General features: G+C 42.3%; 1 protein-coding gene across 1 annotated transcript in view; it reads right to left on the bottom strand.

Moving 5' to 3' along the window:
* The window catches only part of SLC39A12 (solute carrier family 39 member 12), a 37,995-nt gene that overhangs the window by 15,095 nt on the left and 2,462 nt on the right, over positions 1-20,438 (bottom strand). Inside the window, exons 2-5 of the mRNA XM_075919817.1 lie at positions 16,877-17,158; positions 14,525-14,732; positions 11,257-11,453; positions 4,935-5,106 (exon numbers count right to left, since the gene is read on the bottom strand). Coding sequence (XP_075775932.1) covers positions 4,935-5,106; positions 11,257-11,453; positions 14,525-14,732; positions 16,877-17,158 — 859 coding nt within the window. The remainder of the gene's footprint in view (positions 1-4,934; positions 5,107-11,256; positions 11,454-14,524; positions 14,733-16,876; positions 17,159-20,438) is intronic.

The raw sequence follows: 20,438 nt of genomic DNA, 5'->3' as shown, positions 1-20,438 counted from the left end.
AGAAATAAATCTGCTCTTAGCAGATAGGCCATAGGCCTCCTGTGAACACACCAAGCCTCTGTTCCAAATTGTGTTTGGTTTGTGGTGTGGACAGCACTTCCTTTATGGATGTAGTCAGAACACTAACCAATTTTTCCTTACGATTGGGAGGTTGCCCATATGTATGTGCATACATAATCAAGATGCTGTACAACATGAACTAGCTAATCAATACCACAGCCTCACCTTCACCCTTGTGAGGTGGAAGACAGGGAACAGAAATTAAAGCAAAAATATTCAAAAGCATTCATATATAGTGGGTGCATCAAGTTTGTTTCTTTTTTCATGCATTGGTGGCTCAGAACATCAGATCCTAGGTATCTCCAGGCACATGCCCAAACACTAAGGCATCCTACGTTATCAGACACTTTTCATAACTTAGGCCTGTGTGACTTACTCAGGACCACCCAGCAACTAACTGAAAAGGTGAGGAATGAAACTCCCAGTCTTAGGTTCAAGTCACTAGGCTATGTTTGCCTTATATCTAGGGTGACTATATTTCCCTAAGCCAAATTTAGGACACAAAGGTGGGGGGGGGCCTGCCAGCGGTCAGGGCTTTATCCCTAAAGGGGGAGGCTACTGGCACTTGGAGCTTCAGCTCTGCAGCGTGTGTTGTGGGGAGAAGCCTCCAGTGTTGGGGGCTCCAGTGGCTGAAGCTCCAAGTGATGGCAGCTCCCCACCCTTCCTTCTCCATCAATGGTTATTAGCCATTAGGTCCATCAATGGCTATTAGCCATGGTAGGAATGGTGTCCCTAGCCTCTTTTGGAGGCTGGGAATGGGTGACAGGAGAGGGATTGCTTGAAGATTCCCTGCTCTGTTCACTTCCTCTGGAGCATCTGGTATTGGCCACTGTCAGCAGACAGGACATTGGGGTAGATGGACCTTTGGTCTGATCCAGTATGGCCGTTCTTATGTTCTCCACTGCAGGGAGGAAGTTCAGCCCCACAGCATGCAGGGTGAGGAGGGGAACCACTGGTGCTTGCACATTCAGCCGCTGGAGCCCCAAGTGCTGACGGCTCTCCCTTTCCCACTGTGGGACTGAAGCACTGAGCGCTGGCAGCTCCTCCCCCTCTAATGCATGGGTAATATGGGATAATGTACCTGTTTTTTAAAAAAGTGAGGCCAGTGGGAGAAGGGCTTAAATAAGGGACTATCCCAGTAAAAACGGGATGGACGGTCACCCTACTTATATCAGATCATTTACCTAATTTCTCTTTTGGAAGATTCCCCAAATTTAGGCCTTAATTCTGCAAATAAGCCTATGTGATCCTAAAGGCATTCATCTTTCACATATGATTTGCTTCACCCCAAAGAGATTATCATTCTAGGAGGAAGGAAAGTCTAGCCAAGTAGTCAGGCTTCTTGCCTGACCTGTGAGAGACTCTTGTTCAAATCCCACCTACACAAAAGACTTTCTGTATGGCCTTAGCAAGTCAGTTAGCTTCTCTGTGTCTTGGTACCCCAGCTGTAAAATGGGGCTGATAGTACAATGTTATCTGGCACTTGTGGGGGTTGCTGGTTAATTGAATATGCCAGATACTCAAATTATTGCTCTGCCTCAGCCCAGAGGAAAAAAATGGCAACCAACTCCTGCTCCCTTGAGAAAGCTTGGTGGCTCTTCTCCACGAGGTACCACAGAGCCATCTTAGGTGTCAAACAGACAAGTGGACCAGCTGCCAGGGAGCCCTCCTCGACAGACTGCTAATGATGGCAGCCGGCAGTGCCAGCTGTCAGAAGCTTTGCAACGGCCAGTCACCTGGACAGGTAGGAGTCAGGCACCCTTGCCTAAAGATGCAGGGAGCAATACTGGTTAACCAAGTTTTCTGGATATTCAAGTCCCAGATAACATTGCTTTCATTACCTTATGGGGGTGCTGTGAGGATGAATACTTTAAAGAATGTGAGACATTACAGGAATAGAGACTTGAAGAAAATAAGTAACAATCTGGGGGAGTCTCAATACTTCTTGCTATTTTTAAATTCCTGTCTCTCAGTCCTAGTGGGGTGCCTACACACGTCCTTCCAGCCAATGCTCTACTATGTTGTTTAGTCAACCATGCATGCTGACAGTACAAATGCATTACATGGAACTGCGCTTTAGTCCATTTCCAGCAGCAGCCTATTTAATCCAATTTAAGAACATAGGAATGACCATACTGGGTCAGACCCATGATCCATCTAGCCCATTATCCAGTCTTCCAACAGCAGCCAGTACCAGATGCTTTGTGGAATGATCAGAACAGGGCATTATTCCATGATCCATCTCCTTTCATCCAGTCCCAGCTTCTGGCAAGTGAGAGGTTTAGGGACACACAGAAAATGGGGTTACATCCTTGTCTACCTTGACTAATAATTGAACTTCTAGGAGCTAAAGCTCTATTTGCGACAGATCGCTGACTGGAAAGATGCATAGGGAACATCTGTTAGCCTCCATCAAGCTGTGAAGCTACTAGGTGTATGTCTACACTACAGAGTTTTTTTCAGAAAAATGGCCATTTTCCGAAAAAATCTTCACTTACATCCACACTGCAATCACATTCTTTCGAAAAAAAATCAAAAAAACAGAGGGGTTTTTCCAACATTGGTAAACCTCTTTCTATGAGGAAGAAACCTTTTTCCAAAAGAGATCTTTTGGAAAAAGGCGTTTGTGGATGAGGAAGAGGGAGTTCTTTCGAAAGAAGAGGAAAGACGAAAAAGCACAGGTGCTCTGGTGGACACTCCGTCCATAGTAATCACAGCTTAAATGCAAGAGTGTCCATTCAGTGTGGATACTATTTTTTGAAAAAGAAGATTGCTTTTTTGATGCACTTTAGCTGTGTAGATGATCTCTTTTGGGAGAAGTTTTTCCAGGTCTCTTCGTGAAAAACTTCTTCTGTAAGAAGCCTGCAGTCTAGATGTAGCCTAGATGAGTAAGGTACAATGCAATAGATGTAGGTACCATGTCCCCTGAGATTTTTTTTCTAACTGTTTCTTTCTACAGACCAAGGTGTATAAAGCCTACAGCTCATTTTTGCTAGCTATAAGACAGTAGATAACCCTGAAAAGCTGCTATATTTCACTTTCTCAATAACATCTATCTCACTTTTCCTGTGAACATTTCACAAAGTTAAAATCTTCATATTTCATACATATTTACATTTTGTACAGCATCTTAACACCGCTGTCTCAGCACATCATGGTATAAAATAACAGATGTTACAACATTGAGGCCTGATTCATCATTGTGCTACTCCAGTTTTATGCCAGAGTAACCCAGCTGAAAGTAGTAAAGTTACATCAGTGAAAAGTGGAGAAACATAATGGCAAAGTAAGTCCCTCTCCCTCCTACTGGACACGACACCATCTCAATTACACCTACGCTACGTCTAGACTGGCATGATTTACTGCAAATGCTTTTAATGGAAAAGTTTTTGGTTAAAAGCATTTGCGGAAAAGAGTGTCTAGATTGGCATGGACGCTCTTCCTCAAAAGCACTTTTTGCAGAAAAGCGTCCATACCAATCTAGACGCGCTTTTGTGCAAAAAAGCCTCGATCGCCATTTTAGCCATCAGGGCTTTTTTGCACAAAACAGTACTGTGCTGTCTACACTGGCCCTCTTGCGCAAATGATTTGCGCAAGAGGGCTTTTGCCCGAACAGGAGCCGCATTGTATTTCCTCAAGAAGCACTGATTTCTTACAGTAGGAAGTCAGTGTCATTGTGGAAAAGTGATAGAAATGTAGCTGTGTTAGTCTGGTGTAGCTGAAACAAAATACAGGACTATGTAGCACTTTAAAGACTAACAAGATGGTTTATTAGATGATGAGCTTTCGTGGGCCAGACCCACTTCCTCAGATCAAATAATGGAAGAAAATAGTCACAACCATATATACCAAAGGATACAATTTTAAAAAAAATGAACACACATGAAAAGGACAAATCACATTACAGAACAGAAGGGGGATGTGTGTGTGTGGGGGGGGGGGGGCGGAAAGGAAGGTGAATGCCAGTGAGTTAATGATATTAGAGGTGGGGAAGGGGAGATGTCTGTGAGTTAATAGTATTAGAGGTGATAATTGGAGAAGCTATCTTTGTAATGGGTAAGATAGTTGAAGTCTTTGTTAATTCCCCTGCAGAGAGTGTTGAATTTTAGCATGAATGCCAGTTCAGAGGATTCCCTTTCAAGTGCAGATTTGAATGTCTTCTGAAGTAGGATGCAGGTTAGCAGGTCATTCAGACAGTGTCCTTCCTGGTTGAAATGACAAGCAACTGTTTTTTCTTTGTGATCCTGTCTAATGTCTGTTTTGTGGGCATTGGACACTCTCCGCAGGGGAATTAACAAAGACTCCAACTATCTTACCCATTACAAAGATAGCTTCCCCAATTATCACCTCTAATACTATTAACTCACAGACATCTCCCCTTCCCCACCTCTAATATCATTAACTCACAGACATTCACCTTTCTTCCCCCCCCTAAATCCCCCTTCTGTTCTGTAATGTGATTTGTCCTTTTCATGTGTGTTCATTTTTTTTAATTGTATCCTTTGGTATATATGGTTGTGACTATTTTCTTCCATTATTTGATCTGAGGAAGTGGGTCTGGCCCACGAAAGCTCATCATCTAATAAACCATCTTGTTAGTCTTTAAAGTGCTACATAGTCCTGTATTTTGTTTCAGTGTCTTTGTGGAAATTCAAGGGGCCAGTGTAGACAGCTGGCAAGTTTTTCCGCAAAAGCAGCTGATTTTGCGGAAAAACTTGCCAGTCTAGACACAGCCCTACTGTCTGTATAAACAGTGGTGTGTTTTGTTTTTTAGTTACTAACAAATACAGAGGCTCTAGAAAGCTAAACTCCTGCAGTTCTTCACCTGAATTAGCACAATGCAACATTGTACATTGGCAAGATACAAAACTCACTTTCCAGAGTTGTTGGTGGCAGCTTTGTTTGCTTTGATTCTGTAAGCTGACAGGAGCAACTTAGTAGTTGCTGAATGATGGCTGGACTGATTTCCTTGAAGTGTTCCTTGGAAATGGAAGAAGAGTTGTTTTGTAAAAATATCTTCATAAGCTCACTGGCAGTGAAGCAAGCCTATGTAGGAAATTAAATGTGGTTACTAAATATAGATGCCATTAATGGAGTCTGATGCTCAGGTTAACTGTGAATTCGTGGGATTTTTTAAATGACATGGAATCGTGAACTTTAAAAAAAAGTGGATATCAAAGAAAAATCTCATTTTCAATTTGTACTGTTCTGGTTACATCTTTTAAAATAAAAGATAATGAAGTTTTGTTTATTGATAAAAACCATTATACATCATGTTCAATTTCACATTTCAATGGGCCAGATCTCCTGCTGGTGTGAGTCAGTGTCATTTCTGCTGAAGCCAGTTTACCTCACCCAAGGGTCCGGCCTATTATCATATTTAAATATGTATATAGCTTATTTCTCAATTAAGACTATTTTGAGGGCTAAAACTATTAATAGCAGCTAGCATTCATAGCTATTTAGTGTTAAAAGATGGCCTGTGCTGCCCCATTATGAGTCAGTAGAAGTTAGGAAGTTAGCAGGGTGGATATTTGTGGCGGTAGTGCAGTGAAGTTTTTTATGTCTGTGTCCTTCAGAACAGATAGAGCTAATGGGAATTATTAAGCTTTGCTTAAAAGCTCGAAAAAGGAAGTAGGGCTCCCAACATCTGGTACAGTAGAAAGATACCCTCCCCCCTTTTTACCATCCTCCCTTCACCCTTATATGAGGAGAGGGTGGCAGGATCCCAGCAATGTGCTAAGATGAATTGGGAAAGGGGAGGGCTGATGGAAGCTCTCCCAAATAGGTAGAAACAAGTGATGCAGAAATGATGACCTATAAAGTGTGATTTATAGCTGGGATCTCCAGATAGTTTATATGAATGCAACCTAATTTAACTGCTCACTCACTCACTCACTTGCTCGCTCGTTCACTAAATCCTGTCTGCTATGAGCATGGGGGGAAGGAGGGACCCATGCCACCAGACTGTTGCAATCTGCCTCCACCAGAGAACAATAGGCAGGAAAACAGAGGAACTGCCCTACTGAAAAATAACTGTGGTCTATCTAAAAAGTACTGAGACACGGACAATGGCCAGCACCAGCTTCTCCAGAAGAAGGTACAAGACATCTTGCAGCAGGTTTGTGATGAGGTGACTGCCCCACACTGGGCTCTCAAGGGTTAATAGAGCCTTAGGGAGGCTGCACAAGAGGCAGCCTATCACATAAAGGCTTCTAAAAACAACCAATCAGGGCTGGGCAGGCAGTGTAAGAAGAGTTGCAATGCAGAGCAGCTTGAGTTACTCCCTGGAACTTGAGGAGGGAGGAGGACTGGCAGCTTTGCAGGTGGAGGGCAACAAGCTTTTTGAACATAGTAGTGATGCAGGAAGAAACCCAGGGAGCTAAATGCAGCTCCTGGTAGGCTGCAGGAATCCACAGGATGAAGCCCTGATGCAAAGGCAAAGAGGGTGATAGGGCCCAGGAAAATCTATAGAGGAGTTGGAGGGGATGCAGGAAGTGGTAGCCATCTGTCAGGTCCCTGTGCTGGGAGCTGGAGAAGTGGGTGTACCCAAACCCCCAATCACTACTGAGCAAGTGGCTGGATGAAGGGACTGTGATACTGTCCCCCTGGAAGGGGAGGACACAGAGTGTGGCACAATTGGAGGGCTCTGTCATGAAAAGAATGCTGTGGTCTTGGGAGTGATGTGGAGCCCTGGAGTAGAAGTGATGATGGTGAGACATCACCAGAAGAGGGTGCCCTGGCATGCAGAGCTAACTCCTGGGACATCCATCAGAGGGCACCGCAGTGGTGAATCAAATCCTGTCACATGTGGTCAAGAACTTGGGCAGTTGGTTACTCCTGAGAGCAGGGGTGGGCAATAATTTTTGCAGATGGGCCACTTAATGAATTTTGTTATGTGGCCATGTGCTGATTCCACCTGCATAAGGGGCAGGGCTGGGGACTAGCCTCCCTCCAGAGTTGTCTGGGGCTGAAGGCTTTGAATTAAAAACATAGCAAAGGGTTTGCATCTCCCAGCCCTGCTGCTATCGTGTTGCCTGGCAGCAGGTTGGGGTGGCTGTGGCTGTTTAAAGGGCTCCCGGATGCAGCACTATCCCAGCAGGGGCCAGAGCCATAAGCCTTGCTGTCAGGCAATGCAGTAGCAGTGAGGCTGTGACCCCTTTAAATTGCTGCTATTTAACAGGCTTGTGGCCCCAGTCCCTGCTGGGGTAGCACCACCATTGGGTGCTAGGAGCCATTTAAATAGAATCCTGTTGCCTGAGCCATTGCCTGGAAATTCGATGGCACGGGCGGCAGGATATAAATAGAAAGCAACCAGATGCCGTCCGCAGGCCAGATCAAAGTGTTTGATGGGCTGGATCCAGCCTCTGGGCTGCATCTTGCCAAACCCTGCTTTAGAGAAAGGAACTGAGTGAGGGACTAAAACTGTTTGACCACTGTCCTTGATACATTGGGAACTGGAAAGACTACTTGAGAGAATAGTAAGCAAGGAGAGAAAATGGAGCTACAATATGCAGAAGCATGTTTTGCTGAGGACTTATATATCTTACTGGACTGGCCTTCATAGTTGGTACCCCTGAAAAAAGGGCTAAAAAGCAGTAAAGGCAGCTTTAAATCCTGTGGCTGTAGATACTCAAGATCCAACAAAACCAATGGGAGACACAAGACCTATAGGACCCAGCTAGCATAGCAGCAGATGTACTTATTCAAGTCACAAGGAAGGGGATCCATAGAAACTGCAGGGATCAAGAGGGGAAGGAAGGCACCCAGATCAGGAAAGCAGGATGATGTTACAAGAACAAGGTAAGGCAGAGTGGCCCTACTGGGATTGATGACGGAGGCCTCACCCAAAGAATGGGTAGAAAATAGAGGCAAGAGGAGGAGAAGAAGGAGGGGGATGTTCATATTGGGCCTGTGGGAAGTAGGGGCACCAATAGAAGAGATTGGCTAGACTTGATCTATAAGGCCAAAGCCAAGTTATAAGGCCCCAGGAAAGGGCTGAGCAAAGGAAGGACCATGGGAGCCCCTATCCAAAGGAAGGCAAAGAGTTGGCTGTCAGTGCTATATGGAGGGCCATGTACCCCTACAAGAAGACAGGATAGCAAATGTGTGCCTGAGAACCAGGCTAGGCCTCTCAAGAGGGTTGCAGCAATGATGGCTGTGGACTTAGCAGAGAGCCATCTCCTCCATCTAGCAGGGATGTGGTAGAGAGGACCCAGGCAGACAAAGGAACCCATGCTGGAGCAGGACAGGCTGCAGTAGGGGTCCAGAACCTGGCAGAGGGAGGCAGATTGCTCCTCATGATAAAGAACCAGAGGCAGGAGAGGGACATCTTGCTGGTGTAATGCCAGCAGACCTCAGTCATCTGCAGGCAGAATCAAACCTAGGACCTCTAGAGCTTAGTGCACAAGTGTGTCAGAGTTGGAGCACTGTATCATGAAGAGGATGCCTCAGTCCTGGGTGTGGTGTGGGTCTCTGAAACAGAAGTGATTGTGGCAAGACATCACCAGAAGAAGGACACTGGCATTCAGAGCTAAGCCTTAGAACAGCCAGCAGGAACTGCTACAATAGTGAGTCAAGCCCTGTCACATGGCAGTTCCAGACTAATCTGTCTTTGGGGAATTTAACCCTTATTTATCAAAAGTTGTCATCTGCCCTGAAACACAAGGATTTATATGCCTTCCAAATGCAAGTGGGTGACTAGAACCTTTGCATCTTCTGCCATAACCCTAGCCTCTGTATGCCTTTTAATGTGAAGAGGAAAAGATAAGGGTCTTTGTTACCAGTGAAAGAAATCTATATGATCTTTGAAGGAATAATACAGGAAAAGATAAATACAGCTTACATTTTGTTTTACGGATAGATGCATAACTTCTTATTCTCTCACATAGACTTCTTTAATGAGAAGCTATACATCAACATATAGGCATGAGCTACATAGTGTTGTCTGACTAAATGTTAGAGCTCTTATTACTTCATCTTACTATTTGCTTGAGTTCTATATGAGCCTTAAAAATTATTGAAGACAAAGATGATTTTTAAAAGGTCTGCAGTGACCTATTTTTCTGGCATTATATATCAAAATGTGAAACTAATACCTGAAAAAAACTAAATTATATCCCTTAATTGAACTGGCAGAGGCAAGCAAGAAACCAGTCCATCTCTTGCATGTAACAGCATCTGTTACTAATGGAACACACTGGCTATCTTAGGGACATGGAAAACAGAAGATAAATTTAGCAACAACATTCAAATACAAATTCTTCTAAAGGAACAATCTGTCAAGGAAAATGTAAATAGTAAGAGGAGAAAAGGAATGAAAAATAGAAGCTGGATATCAGAAAAGGATGGCAAATATCTTCTCTCCAAGCCTTTCAAAGGCTACACAAAATACTTTGGCTCTCAGCTTGACTGCCATGCCTGGAATAACTCCCCTGCATGCGTGCCCTTTGATTCAAGGACAGTCTTGGAAGTCCAAGTTCCAAAAAGTGCTCAGTTTTGTAAACTGGCCTTCTGCCTTGTATTTTTGGCATCACTACTGGCTTATGATATTCATTTAAGTTATTCTGGGGCCACATTTGCTCTAAACATCTACTTGGCTAATTGGCATGACTCTCCTTTGAGGTCTGCCAGAATGCAAATAATTATACTGATGGGATATGAATTCAACATAAAAATGAAATCATTCAGATAAACAACTGTCAGGATGGCATTGAGTCCGGGTGCAATTGTATCATCTCCACATCATAAAATGAATACTTAAATGAAAGCCAGATGCACATCTTTTATCCACTCACGGAAGTAAAACCACTAGACTTCTTAAAATGCATTATTAAGAAATGTAACCCCTTTGGAAGTGTTACTCTTGAAATGCCACATTAAGCCTATTGGGGATTTGCATCTGTACTACAGCAGCAATGGCTACAGAGGCTCAAATTCTATTTCCCAGATTGCCTGGGATCCTGGCCAGAGACAGAACTGAAAGAAACACCACAAGAACCAGTCAGAGACAATGGTTCATTTTTATTTTTAGGGTTTTGCCTTTTTTTGTTTGGAGACAGGGTAGCAGGGAAAGGAGCTACAAGGCAGGGAGAATCCTTTGACCCGCCATATTCCTCCCAAGGAAAGATTTTGGGATTTCTGAGGCACTGGGTCACACCAAAGACCAGAAACCCAAAAGGCTGAGGAAAGTCAGTGTCCAGCTACCAAGAGCCAATCTAAACCAGAGCTCCACAAGGACAGTCTTACCATCCCTGGCGTAAAGGCTTTATTTAATTTGATATTGCATGTTAAGCTGGCCAATTTCAGTTCTGCACTGCCCAGCACAGACTGAGCCTAAACTATTTGCCTAAGCAGATGCTGGGAGGAAGCAAAGCACAATTTTTGTTAATGTAAATGTTAAGCAGGGTATTTTGTTTCTGATATTTTCATAGTGAAGATTGATAAATTTGTTAACACTTCCTAAATAAATCATTTAAAAATGCTTAGCAGAAAAGAGCAGCAGTCTCAAACTTCCAGCCTGTAGGCCAGTCCCAGCTAGAGTGATTGTGCAGTTCTGCCTGGGACTCCTGGCAGGCCAGAGGGGGCCTGTCCATTACTAGCCCCACAAACTTCACCTCTTCCCACCATTGCTCGGCCCATGGCATCCTGTCCTCCAGGCACATTTCTTTGGTGATCTCCAAGGTGGGCCTGGAATGGCAGAGTGGCAGCGGTTGTGCCCCCTCACACTTCCAAGGGGAAATGGAGTGCAGAGAACAAGTGCACCTGCTGAGGTATGCTCTGCTTCTCCCACAGCTCCTGTCACCACAGGGAGTGCAGGAGGGAGGCAGCACCCAAAAGAACAGAACAGGGGCCTGAGGGAGCACCCAGCTAGCAATTATAATTTTGGCAGAGGCACAGAGGGACAGTGCACCTCCCAAATGCTACCACAAGTCATTCTCCACCTATGGAGAAGGTGGCAACCATATTGCAGGACTGGGTTACTCAAAAGAAGGAAAACAAGCCTACTTTACTAGAAGATACTATCTGCTTTGACTTGAGTCCAAAGTGCAAAGGCTTTTAGAAATGTACAAAATTCATAAATGTTACTCATTGAAGTGATTTACTCTTTGTACTATATATTTGCAAGCCAGCCTGAACTTTTGTAACTGACATTGAATTCCAACAGTCAGTAATAGCAGTAAAAAATAAATTAACCTGATCCCAGTCAGCTCTGTTTTCATTATCTTCATGATAACCACTTATATTTTCTCCATTCGTCTGTCTTGATGTGATTGGAATCTTGAAATATTCAACATCTCTGACTGTCATGCCATGACGTCTTCCTTTGTTCATTTGTCCATTTGTGTTGCAAGTTCTTCCATCCCTCAGCCTGCTTAGAAGTTGATCTATTTCTAGGAATTTATAAGAAAATGTGGTGAACCTTGTTATAAACACAAATGAAAGCGAAAGATTAAACTGCAATTATTCAAAATGTCAAAAATAGTATAGAACTTCCCCAAAATTATTCCTAGAACAGAACTTTTAGAAACACCCAACCTTGATTTCAAAATTGTCATCGATGGAGAGTCTATCACAATATTTGCTGAATTGTTCCAATCGTTAATTATCATCACTGTCAAAAATATACACCTTGCTCTATTCCCAGGTCATTGATTAAAAAAAAAACGTTAAATAGTGTAGTGCCAAGAATCAATCCCTGTGAATTCCCTTTGGAAACACACCTGCCTGATTATGATTCCGCATTTACAATTACATTTTTGAGACTTATTGGTTAGCCAGTTTTTAATCCATCTGTTCTGCACCATGTTAATGTTATTCATGCTTTGTTGGCGCAGTCAGATTGGTCACAGGATATTAAAAAGACAAGGTGAGTGAATTAGTATGTTTTGTTAGACCAACGTCTTAGAGAGAGAGACAAGCTTATACAGAGTTCTTTTTCAGATCTGGGAAAAGTACTCACAGTATCATGTCTAAATACAAGGTGGGACAGATTGTTTAGTATAAGCAGTTACCTCATATTTCAAGGGACTATTCAAAATTAAATGGTCTTTAAAACCCCTGAAGGAATAGAGGGAAAGGAAAGGAGATGAAGGCAACTTGGGAGGCAGGGCAGGGGGTTATAGACTGCTTTAAAAATACTGCAAATCTAGTAACTGTTTTACTCCATGATTTTTAGTGGCTAGCAAAGTTATGAATTGACACTCCCTACGCTCATCATTGGAAGGTTTTCTGGAGACTTCCTGTGAGAGTGAGGACTGAGATCACATCGAGAGTGATTTTTTGGTGAATAGTGCCTACCCACAGGTGATATGATGGTTTTGTCTTTTGTTACATTCATTCAGGAGCATAATGATTGTCTGGTTTGTCCAAATAGTTGTTATTGGGCATTTAGTGCACTGGTTGAGGTACACTAAACATGATAGGCATGTGTAAGAGCATGGATCTTGAAGGTGTGTTTCTGAGTGTTGATCATCATGGCAGTGGAAATATGTCTACAGATTTTGCACCTGTAATTGTGGCAGGGTCTGGTGCAGCTTTTAGTTGGTCTCATCCAGTCTGTGGGAAACTTGCTTCTGATGAATTTCAAGAGACTGAAGCATTTTTTGTATCCTCCCCACAGCTGTCTTCCCTCCTCCCATTTTTCACCCTATAACTGGATGGCTGTCAATGGACCACTTCTCCTTGAATGATACCTACAAAATTGTTCTGCTAAACAACCTCTTCCACCTTGAATTTAGTTGTGACACTCTGAGGCCTTGTCTTCTCTCCACAGAAGATTAACACTGCTGTGATTGATTTTCTGGAGTTTGATTGAGCAAGTCTTAATTAGACTTGCTAAATGAACTCTGAGGGCACCCTGCCGGTAGCTGATACTCCTGCTACTGCTATGGGGATGTGCCAAGCTTGGCTTAACGTAACTCGACTCCAGCTATATATGTTGTGTAGCTGGAATTGTGCACCTTAAGTTGAGCTTCCACTCTAGTATGAGTATGATTGTAAGACCTGAAGAAGAGCTCTGCAGAAGCTTGAAAGTTTGTCCCTTACCAACAAAATCTGGTCCAAGAAAAATATTGCCTCATGTTAATTTTAAATATTTAATAAAAAATGTGTGACACCAACTCAAAACACCTTACAGAAGATTAAGTATCTTATCAACCAAACTTGTAAGCTTATCAAAGAAGATATTAAGTTAGTCTGCCAGGAGCTATTATTCATAAACCTATGTTAATATGCATTAATTACATCACACTTCTTTAATTTTTTATCAATGAAGTCCCGTATTAGCTGCTCCATTATCTTGCTCAGATCTTGCTGAAAGGCCTATAATTACCAGAGTTATTCATTTACCCTTTTAAAAATTGGCACAACATTACTTTTCTTCCCCAGTGTTCTAATACTTAAATAAATCATCAGTGCTGATTTTCAATAACAATGCTTTTAAATTTAAAAGATCCCATCTTGGCAGCTCTAGAGTATGAAGTCATCAACACAGTAAGCAGTTACTTCTCCACACTGCCGTATTAATGTTTTCAATTTCACGATCTCTAGGAGATAAGAAGCCACCAGGCAATTTACCCTAATATACATGTAATCAATGATAGCACTGCTGAAATTATCAATAAGGATCCAATAAATAGTGTCCACAATCCTGCAAGCTATTGTATGCGGCTAGATCATTGCAGAATGAGGGTCGTGGTGATTTTTTGAACTGGAGTCTTGGCTATTAAGAACTGGGATGAGCACTCCAATTAAGTTCAGACAGGGTATTTACCCACCAAGTAGACGTTAAGAACCTTTCTACATGACAATACTTTGTTTTATAACTTTCTTCGTTATTTAGAACAATTTATCCACATCAGTGCTTGAAAAATGTAAATATTTCTATTTACCTCCCTTCTGTTGAGGAAAAAGAATTTGAAGTCAGCTAAAGCTTCTTTCTAAAAGTAGTCACTGTAATCAATTTTAGTTTAATGTCTTTTCTAATATGACCAATTCTAGCTCTTTCTTCCATTTTATATTTGAAAATTAAATACATTTAAAAGAGGCATGCCAATGAGCTCAGATTTAAAATAGTCTCACTGGAGGCTGATGCCATCAGGATGTGGGTAGAGAAAAATAATACATAAAGGATCTATGAGTAAAGATCAGAAAAAGACAGAGTGAACAAACTTCATCTGCCTTGAGAATCTCCTGATACCCCTAATCGACATCTGCCAGATACAGTCTCCAGAATTGTTTGCTCTAGGCAAACGAAGGTCACCTCATATATGATTATTACTGTTTATTTTATAGGATCCAAAAGGATTTCAAAATGAAGAAGGCGCTTGTCTCCCCAACCTTCTCCTTGCATTTAGAAGTGTTCTATCTATCAAATACAAGAAGAAGTGGTCATTAAACACTGATTTAAGGAGAACCTAAAATGTACTGACACAAAAGGCAAACCTGTAATACACGGAACTACCTGTTACTTGAAGTTCATTACTGCTGTTTAGAGAATTGAAAATATATTTTACAAAGAAATCTGGAGAGGGCAAATGTGTTTTCCCGAGGCAGACTCCTTGGAGAGCCAAAGTAATGATTGTAGCAGCCAGGCGAGGAAGTGTATTTTCATCAGCACCATCACTGTCCAATATGTCAGCAGCTTTCTCCACAATGCTTACATCAACACACTGAAAACAGAATAAAAATTTAGTTTAGAAGTTCTTGGTCACGTTAGTGTAAATCATCAGACAGGCAGGGAAAGAAGAGAAGAAAGTAATGCAGAAACCCAGGGTGGGAGTTATTAGGATAGAGGGAATAAGCAACAGCATGAGAAGCAGAGGAGACTCAAGGAGAATGAAAATGGAATACAGGACCTGAGACTATGCTCTGATGAGGTGGTCAGAGAGCAACATAAGGTCCATTTCAGTTATGTAATGAGGAGGAAGCCAGTTTGAGAAAAAGGCAAAGGAACTTGTGACAGTAATTACAAATACAAAATTCAGTTAGCTATTCAAGTTATTTTTATTTTATGTTATTTTCTTACTATTGCTTCTTACTTATTTTTCTTGTCCAGTTGTGATTTAGAAACATTTAAGGCCAGATTTTCATTTTGCTTTAAATGTGCTGCAGCCTCATAAGTGCACCATTGTGAGTGGCGGGTCCATTTGCCATAGACAGCAGCCACAGACACATACACATGGGACCCTGCTTTGGCTAGCAGATAGTTGGTTGATCATGTATTATTTATTAATGATAAATTATCAATTTTAACAAGCACCTATGAGCATTAATCCTGGACCAGGATCCCACTGTGCACCATGAAGAATAGTAAGTATTCCTAATGTCAGATTCACTGCCAATACACCTCCATACATGCTGAAGATTTTTCTTTCCTATCAAACTGAATATATTAGTTGCTATGGTGAGAAGGAAACCCGTTTTATACAAATATCACATTTTAAAATGGACGAACGTGGTTTTCTTTCCCTGGATCACCTACCAGAGCCACAGATGTTGTAATTTAAAGCATTAGATAGGCTGTAATGATTTCACTACTTTTCTCAGAGTCTCCTCATTCTCCTGTCTATGCACGACAAACTCACAGACACTAAACAGACATACTGAGTGCACTGCCAATGTAAACGAATAGATCACACTGTAGAGCACTGTATGGATTGTTACTCCATGTTGACACGCCATAATACCCACCAACACCTCTTTATCATTGCCAAGATACTGTTTGAGTTCTTGGAAATCAGCACGCTCACTGAGACTTAGAACCAACTGTACCAGTCAATGAATAATTTATGATGAAAAGATTACACAAAGCACATGAAGAAAAAAAGGAACTGCAGGCCTTCTACTTTATGCCACATAGCTAGTGGCATCTTACAATTTTCCATTTGCCTAGATTGCTGCTACCAAGGTGTGGTGTAAATTAAAGAGCAGTGAGATCGAAAAGAAAAGATGAATTTCAGAGTCAGCATCTGGTCAAGACAGAACTGTGTAGCATACAAAGAACTGATGGATTTTCACAACATGTCAATGTACATTATAGTAACTCCCTACCTTTTGAAATCTGCTAAATGGTTTTTATTACTGTTCATTGTTAGAGGAGTAGGTTATTTGGACTGGAAGTTTTTGTAGGGCAGGGACTGTCTATCATTCTGTGTTTGTACGGCACCTGGAACAATGGAATCCTATTCTTGGTTGTTCCTGGCACTGACAAATAAATAACAATAAATAATCAGTGAGTGATACCTGTCATGTATTTCCTGATTTTTAAAGGATGTTTACAGATAAATATAGTGAATACATTATTTGCCATTCCTAAGGCAAAGTTAGTCTTCTTTGGTTAGACTCCTTCTTCTGCAGGAACTGGCTATGGTAGGTAGTTTAGCATCAGATGTATCTGCCATGTCAAAGAAACAGCCACATCTTTAGCCAAATTCCCTGCTCTATCCAGTATTTGATCAATGTAGCACAGTGAGGGAGCAGCAGGGAACTGGTTAGAGAAAATTAATTCTCTTCTCCATCCCTAGCTCCAGTGCAGATTAGATTAGCCCAAGGGCTGCTCTATTTTGTTGCAGGTGGAGCTCCTAGGGACTGCTTTATTGGACTGCAATTTGATGACAGAACTAGGCAATAACCTGTAGATCCATGGTGTCCAACCCGTTCTGCTACTGTGATCTAGCCACACTCAACTATCCAAATAGTCACATTATCAAGCCAACTAGTCATGTTCAACTGGCCAAATAGCCACATGTGGCTACTGGCTAACGTGTTGGACACCACAGCGGTAGATCTTTGGTAAGTGTTTTGAAGTGTTTACCTGGCTTTCAGGGATTTTAAAATGTTGTCTTATTGCAGCCAAAATATCTTCAGTTTCATTCCGTGAGAAATAATAGCAGTTTTCATCACGCCTTAAACTGAGCATGCTGTGTAGATAAAATTTATAATCCTTGTTACTCAGACTGAGGTGTGAAGAACAGATATCTTTTTGATGAATAATATAATAGAGAAGAATGATGGAAATTTTCTGGAATATTTCTTCACTGAGATAGTCTTCAGAATCTCCACCGGCTATTAATAACAAAGCATCTGGTTCAAGGCACTGTGAATAATTAAAACAAATGGAAATTAGTTTCAAATAACATGCCATTATTAATCTACTGAAAATAGGATTAGAGAACAGAATAGGAGAATTCAATTTTATCCAAGGGAATGGTCTTGAGACTGCACAGACACTGCGTGGGGTGTGTATATAAGGTAAAATGTGATGAGCAATATGGATAGTAGGGGAAGCACACGGCAATCTAATCTTGGAGTAATGAGGGCTGCAGCATGGCTGCCAAATCACTCTCCAAGTCTCCTTTCATGTCTGTGTCTACTCGTGTGCAAGGGGCCAGATGCTCAACAGATTCAAGATTTAATCTCACTGAGGGCCTGTTCCACTGAGTGTTGTAGTCTGTTTAAAGACCCACATTGACATCATGAGGCATTAATTCTGGCCCTTAATGCAGAGGACTACAACTAGTGCTTAACCTTAGTTTAACTGCTTCAGGCCCTGCACTTGCACTTGTGTGGGGTTTGTAGAATCAAGACCCAAAAAAGCGGAATTTGGATCTGAGTTATGTCAGTTTGAGTTAGTGGTTCTCAAACTTTCTGGGGTCAGTCTCCATTTGTAAATATTGATGGCCTGTCACAACCTGGTAAATGGGTCAGAGATGGGGATTGTGTTCTGCAGCAGAGTGTTTCAGGGAAGGGAGTGATGGCCTGTGGCAGCCTAGTAAATAGCCCAGGGCAGTGAGGCCCTCGCTCCAGACTATGTGATGTGATAGAGGGCAATCCTGGAAGGGGCTAGATCCTGTGGGGCTGACTGGACTCAGCTGAGTACCTATAGTGAGGCAGTTTGGCCTCCCTCTGATACGGATGCAGAAAGGCTCCCTAAGACCCCTTGGTGGGCAGAGCCAGAATCACCCAGCCCCACTCACAAGAAGCAGCAAAGCAGGATCGGGAGTATAAGAGTATGAGCTCAGAGCTCCGTTGTAGTCCAGCCACAAAGCAGTCCAGATGTTCGGCCCAGGCTCACCAGGAGGAAGGCCCAACTGCCCTGTCCTAGAAGGGAGAACTGGCCTAGGCTGATGCCGGGCCCAGAGGACGAGCCAGGACCACGGTCATTGCCAGGTCTCGGAGATTGGCCTGGATTCCCAGGACCCCTACCAGGCTCAGGAAATTGGGCTTCACCACCTGGACTGCTGCTCAACCTGGACCCAAAGCCCATGGACACTCTGCCAGCGCCATTGTCCCCAGAGAACCCCGAGGAGTAGAGGCTAAGCCAGGTTTGCCCATAGGGGGAACTGGGAAATGGCCCAGGGGGAGTCGACACTGGATCAGCTGAGAGTTTGGAGGTCAACTGGGCAGTGCATTGTGGTCAGGATCCCCGCAGACTCAGTGGTACCCAGCGCTACCACTGTTAGGCCCCTGGGCTGGGATGCAGTGGAACGCGTGGGCTTCTGTCCTCCCTACCACCTTGCCACTCCTCACCTAGGGTGGTAGTCCCCTGACTCCCCATGCAACAATTAAGTCACCAGAATAAGTCTTAAGCAAGATTGAAGACATGCATAGGTCCTCGTGGCTCTCTCTACTGGGGTTAATGATAGGTATAATAGTTTAAAAACCAAAATAATTCAATGCCAATAAGGCACCATCTCTCCCCACACTCAGACCCCTTCCAATGTCACCATAGGCAAAAGTTTTTATGAGCAGACAGGCCTTACAAGTGTTCCTGGAAAACCAGTAAGCCCTTTCAGATCAGGGGTAAGTGGGTGAGCAAATTCTAGAACAGAAAGCCCCTTCCTGAAAGTATCTTGCTACTGTTGTGATTTATAGGACATATCAGTTGGTCCCATTGGAAGGATGCTACTATCTCCCTCTTGGTTAACTCTAAGTGTAGCTTGAGCACTTGAGTTGATCTCCACTCTCATGGCAGATCACAAGAACTTTAAATAGACGTGCTGTAACAATTTTCATAGTAGGAGTGCTGAGAACCAATAAACTCTGTATTTTATGGAAACCTTTTAAAACCTGGGAACATGCCATAATACCCACCCCCAGCACCTCTAGTTCCAGCATCTATATCCCTAAGATAGACAGAAGTACCTACATCATACACAGTCAGTAGGTAAGATTCACCAACACGTTTCATATATTTTGCCTCACTCCAATGAGTCAAAGCATCTAGAAAGCTAGTTTACTGGATTAAACTATGTTTATGGCTACAGACATTGTGTATTCATTTATCTGATACACAGTATATGTCAAAATCCATTCCTTGAATGTTTGCCCACAAACGTGAATCAAATGCAAATTATGAAGCTCAGGTATCATATCCTCCCTCAACTATGGGTAAGTGAGAGAGCTGACACATTTTAATAGAAATATTTCCAACTTAAATCCACACCAAGAGTAATGTCAGAAAAGGATACGCTCTGTGGATGCCAATAGCTGAATTAAAAGACAGGACTATGCAGCACTTTTAAGACTACCAAGATGGTTTATTAGGTGATGAGCTTTCGTGGGCAGTCTTCAGAACCAGAACCAATTTGATTGTATCCCTTTGGTATATATGGTCATGCCAATTTTCTTCCACATTGTGATCTGAGGAAGTGGGTCTGGCCCACGAAAGCTCATCCCCTAATAAACCATCTTGTTAGTCTTTAAAGTTTTGCATAGTCCTGTCTTTTAATTCAGCAAGACCAGACTAACACAGCTACATCTCTGTTACTATTCTAATAGCTGAATTAAACATTCACACCGGTGAGTATATTAGATTAGGCTTTGTGCCCTGTCTATCATGGCTATCAGCAACTCCAATATTAGCCTTTATTGACTGACCCTCTGAATCAATGGCCATTTGCTTGATGTTCCTTAAGCAACATCTGGCATTCCTCTCTGCCAAGTGTACAAAAAAGGCATGTGTACTTCTGTTTTGATGACATGCATTAACATAATGAGCAGTTCTGTGGCACCTTAGAGACTAAGAAATTTATTAGATCATGAGCTTTAATGGGTAAAACCTACTTCATCAGATGAACTGAAGTGGAAATTACAGAATCCAGGGTATCTATAACAGCAAACAAGTTATCTGTCAATTGTAGGACCAGTGTTGATTAAGTCAGGCTGAATGCATCTCATTCATAGCATTTGATGTGGAAATGTGAATATCAAAGGTGAGGAAATTGCAGTGCATTAACCAGTTAAGATCTTTATTTCAAGCCTAAGTTGATAGTGTTGAATTTGAAACTAGATGCATTACAATGACTGTCTTTGTGTATTATTGTTTTGGACTAAGAGAAATACATTTAATTCTTCTAGCTCATTTCCCTAAAGGC

This window comes from Pelodiscus sinensis, chromosome 2 (assembly GCF_049634645.1).
Source record: "Pelodiscus sinensis isolate JC-2024 chromosome 2, ASM4963464v1, whole genome shotgun sequence".
Classification (NCBI taxonomy): domain Eukaryota; kingdom Metazoa; phylum Chordata; order Testudines; family Trionychidae; genus Pelodiscus; species Pelodiscus sinensis.
The sequence above is the reverse complement of the archived record's forward strand: the minus strand, read 5'-3'. Positions and strand labels throughout refer to the sequence as shown.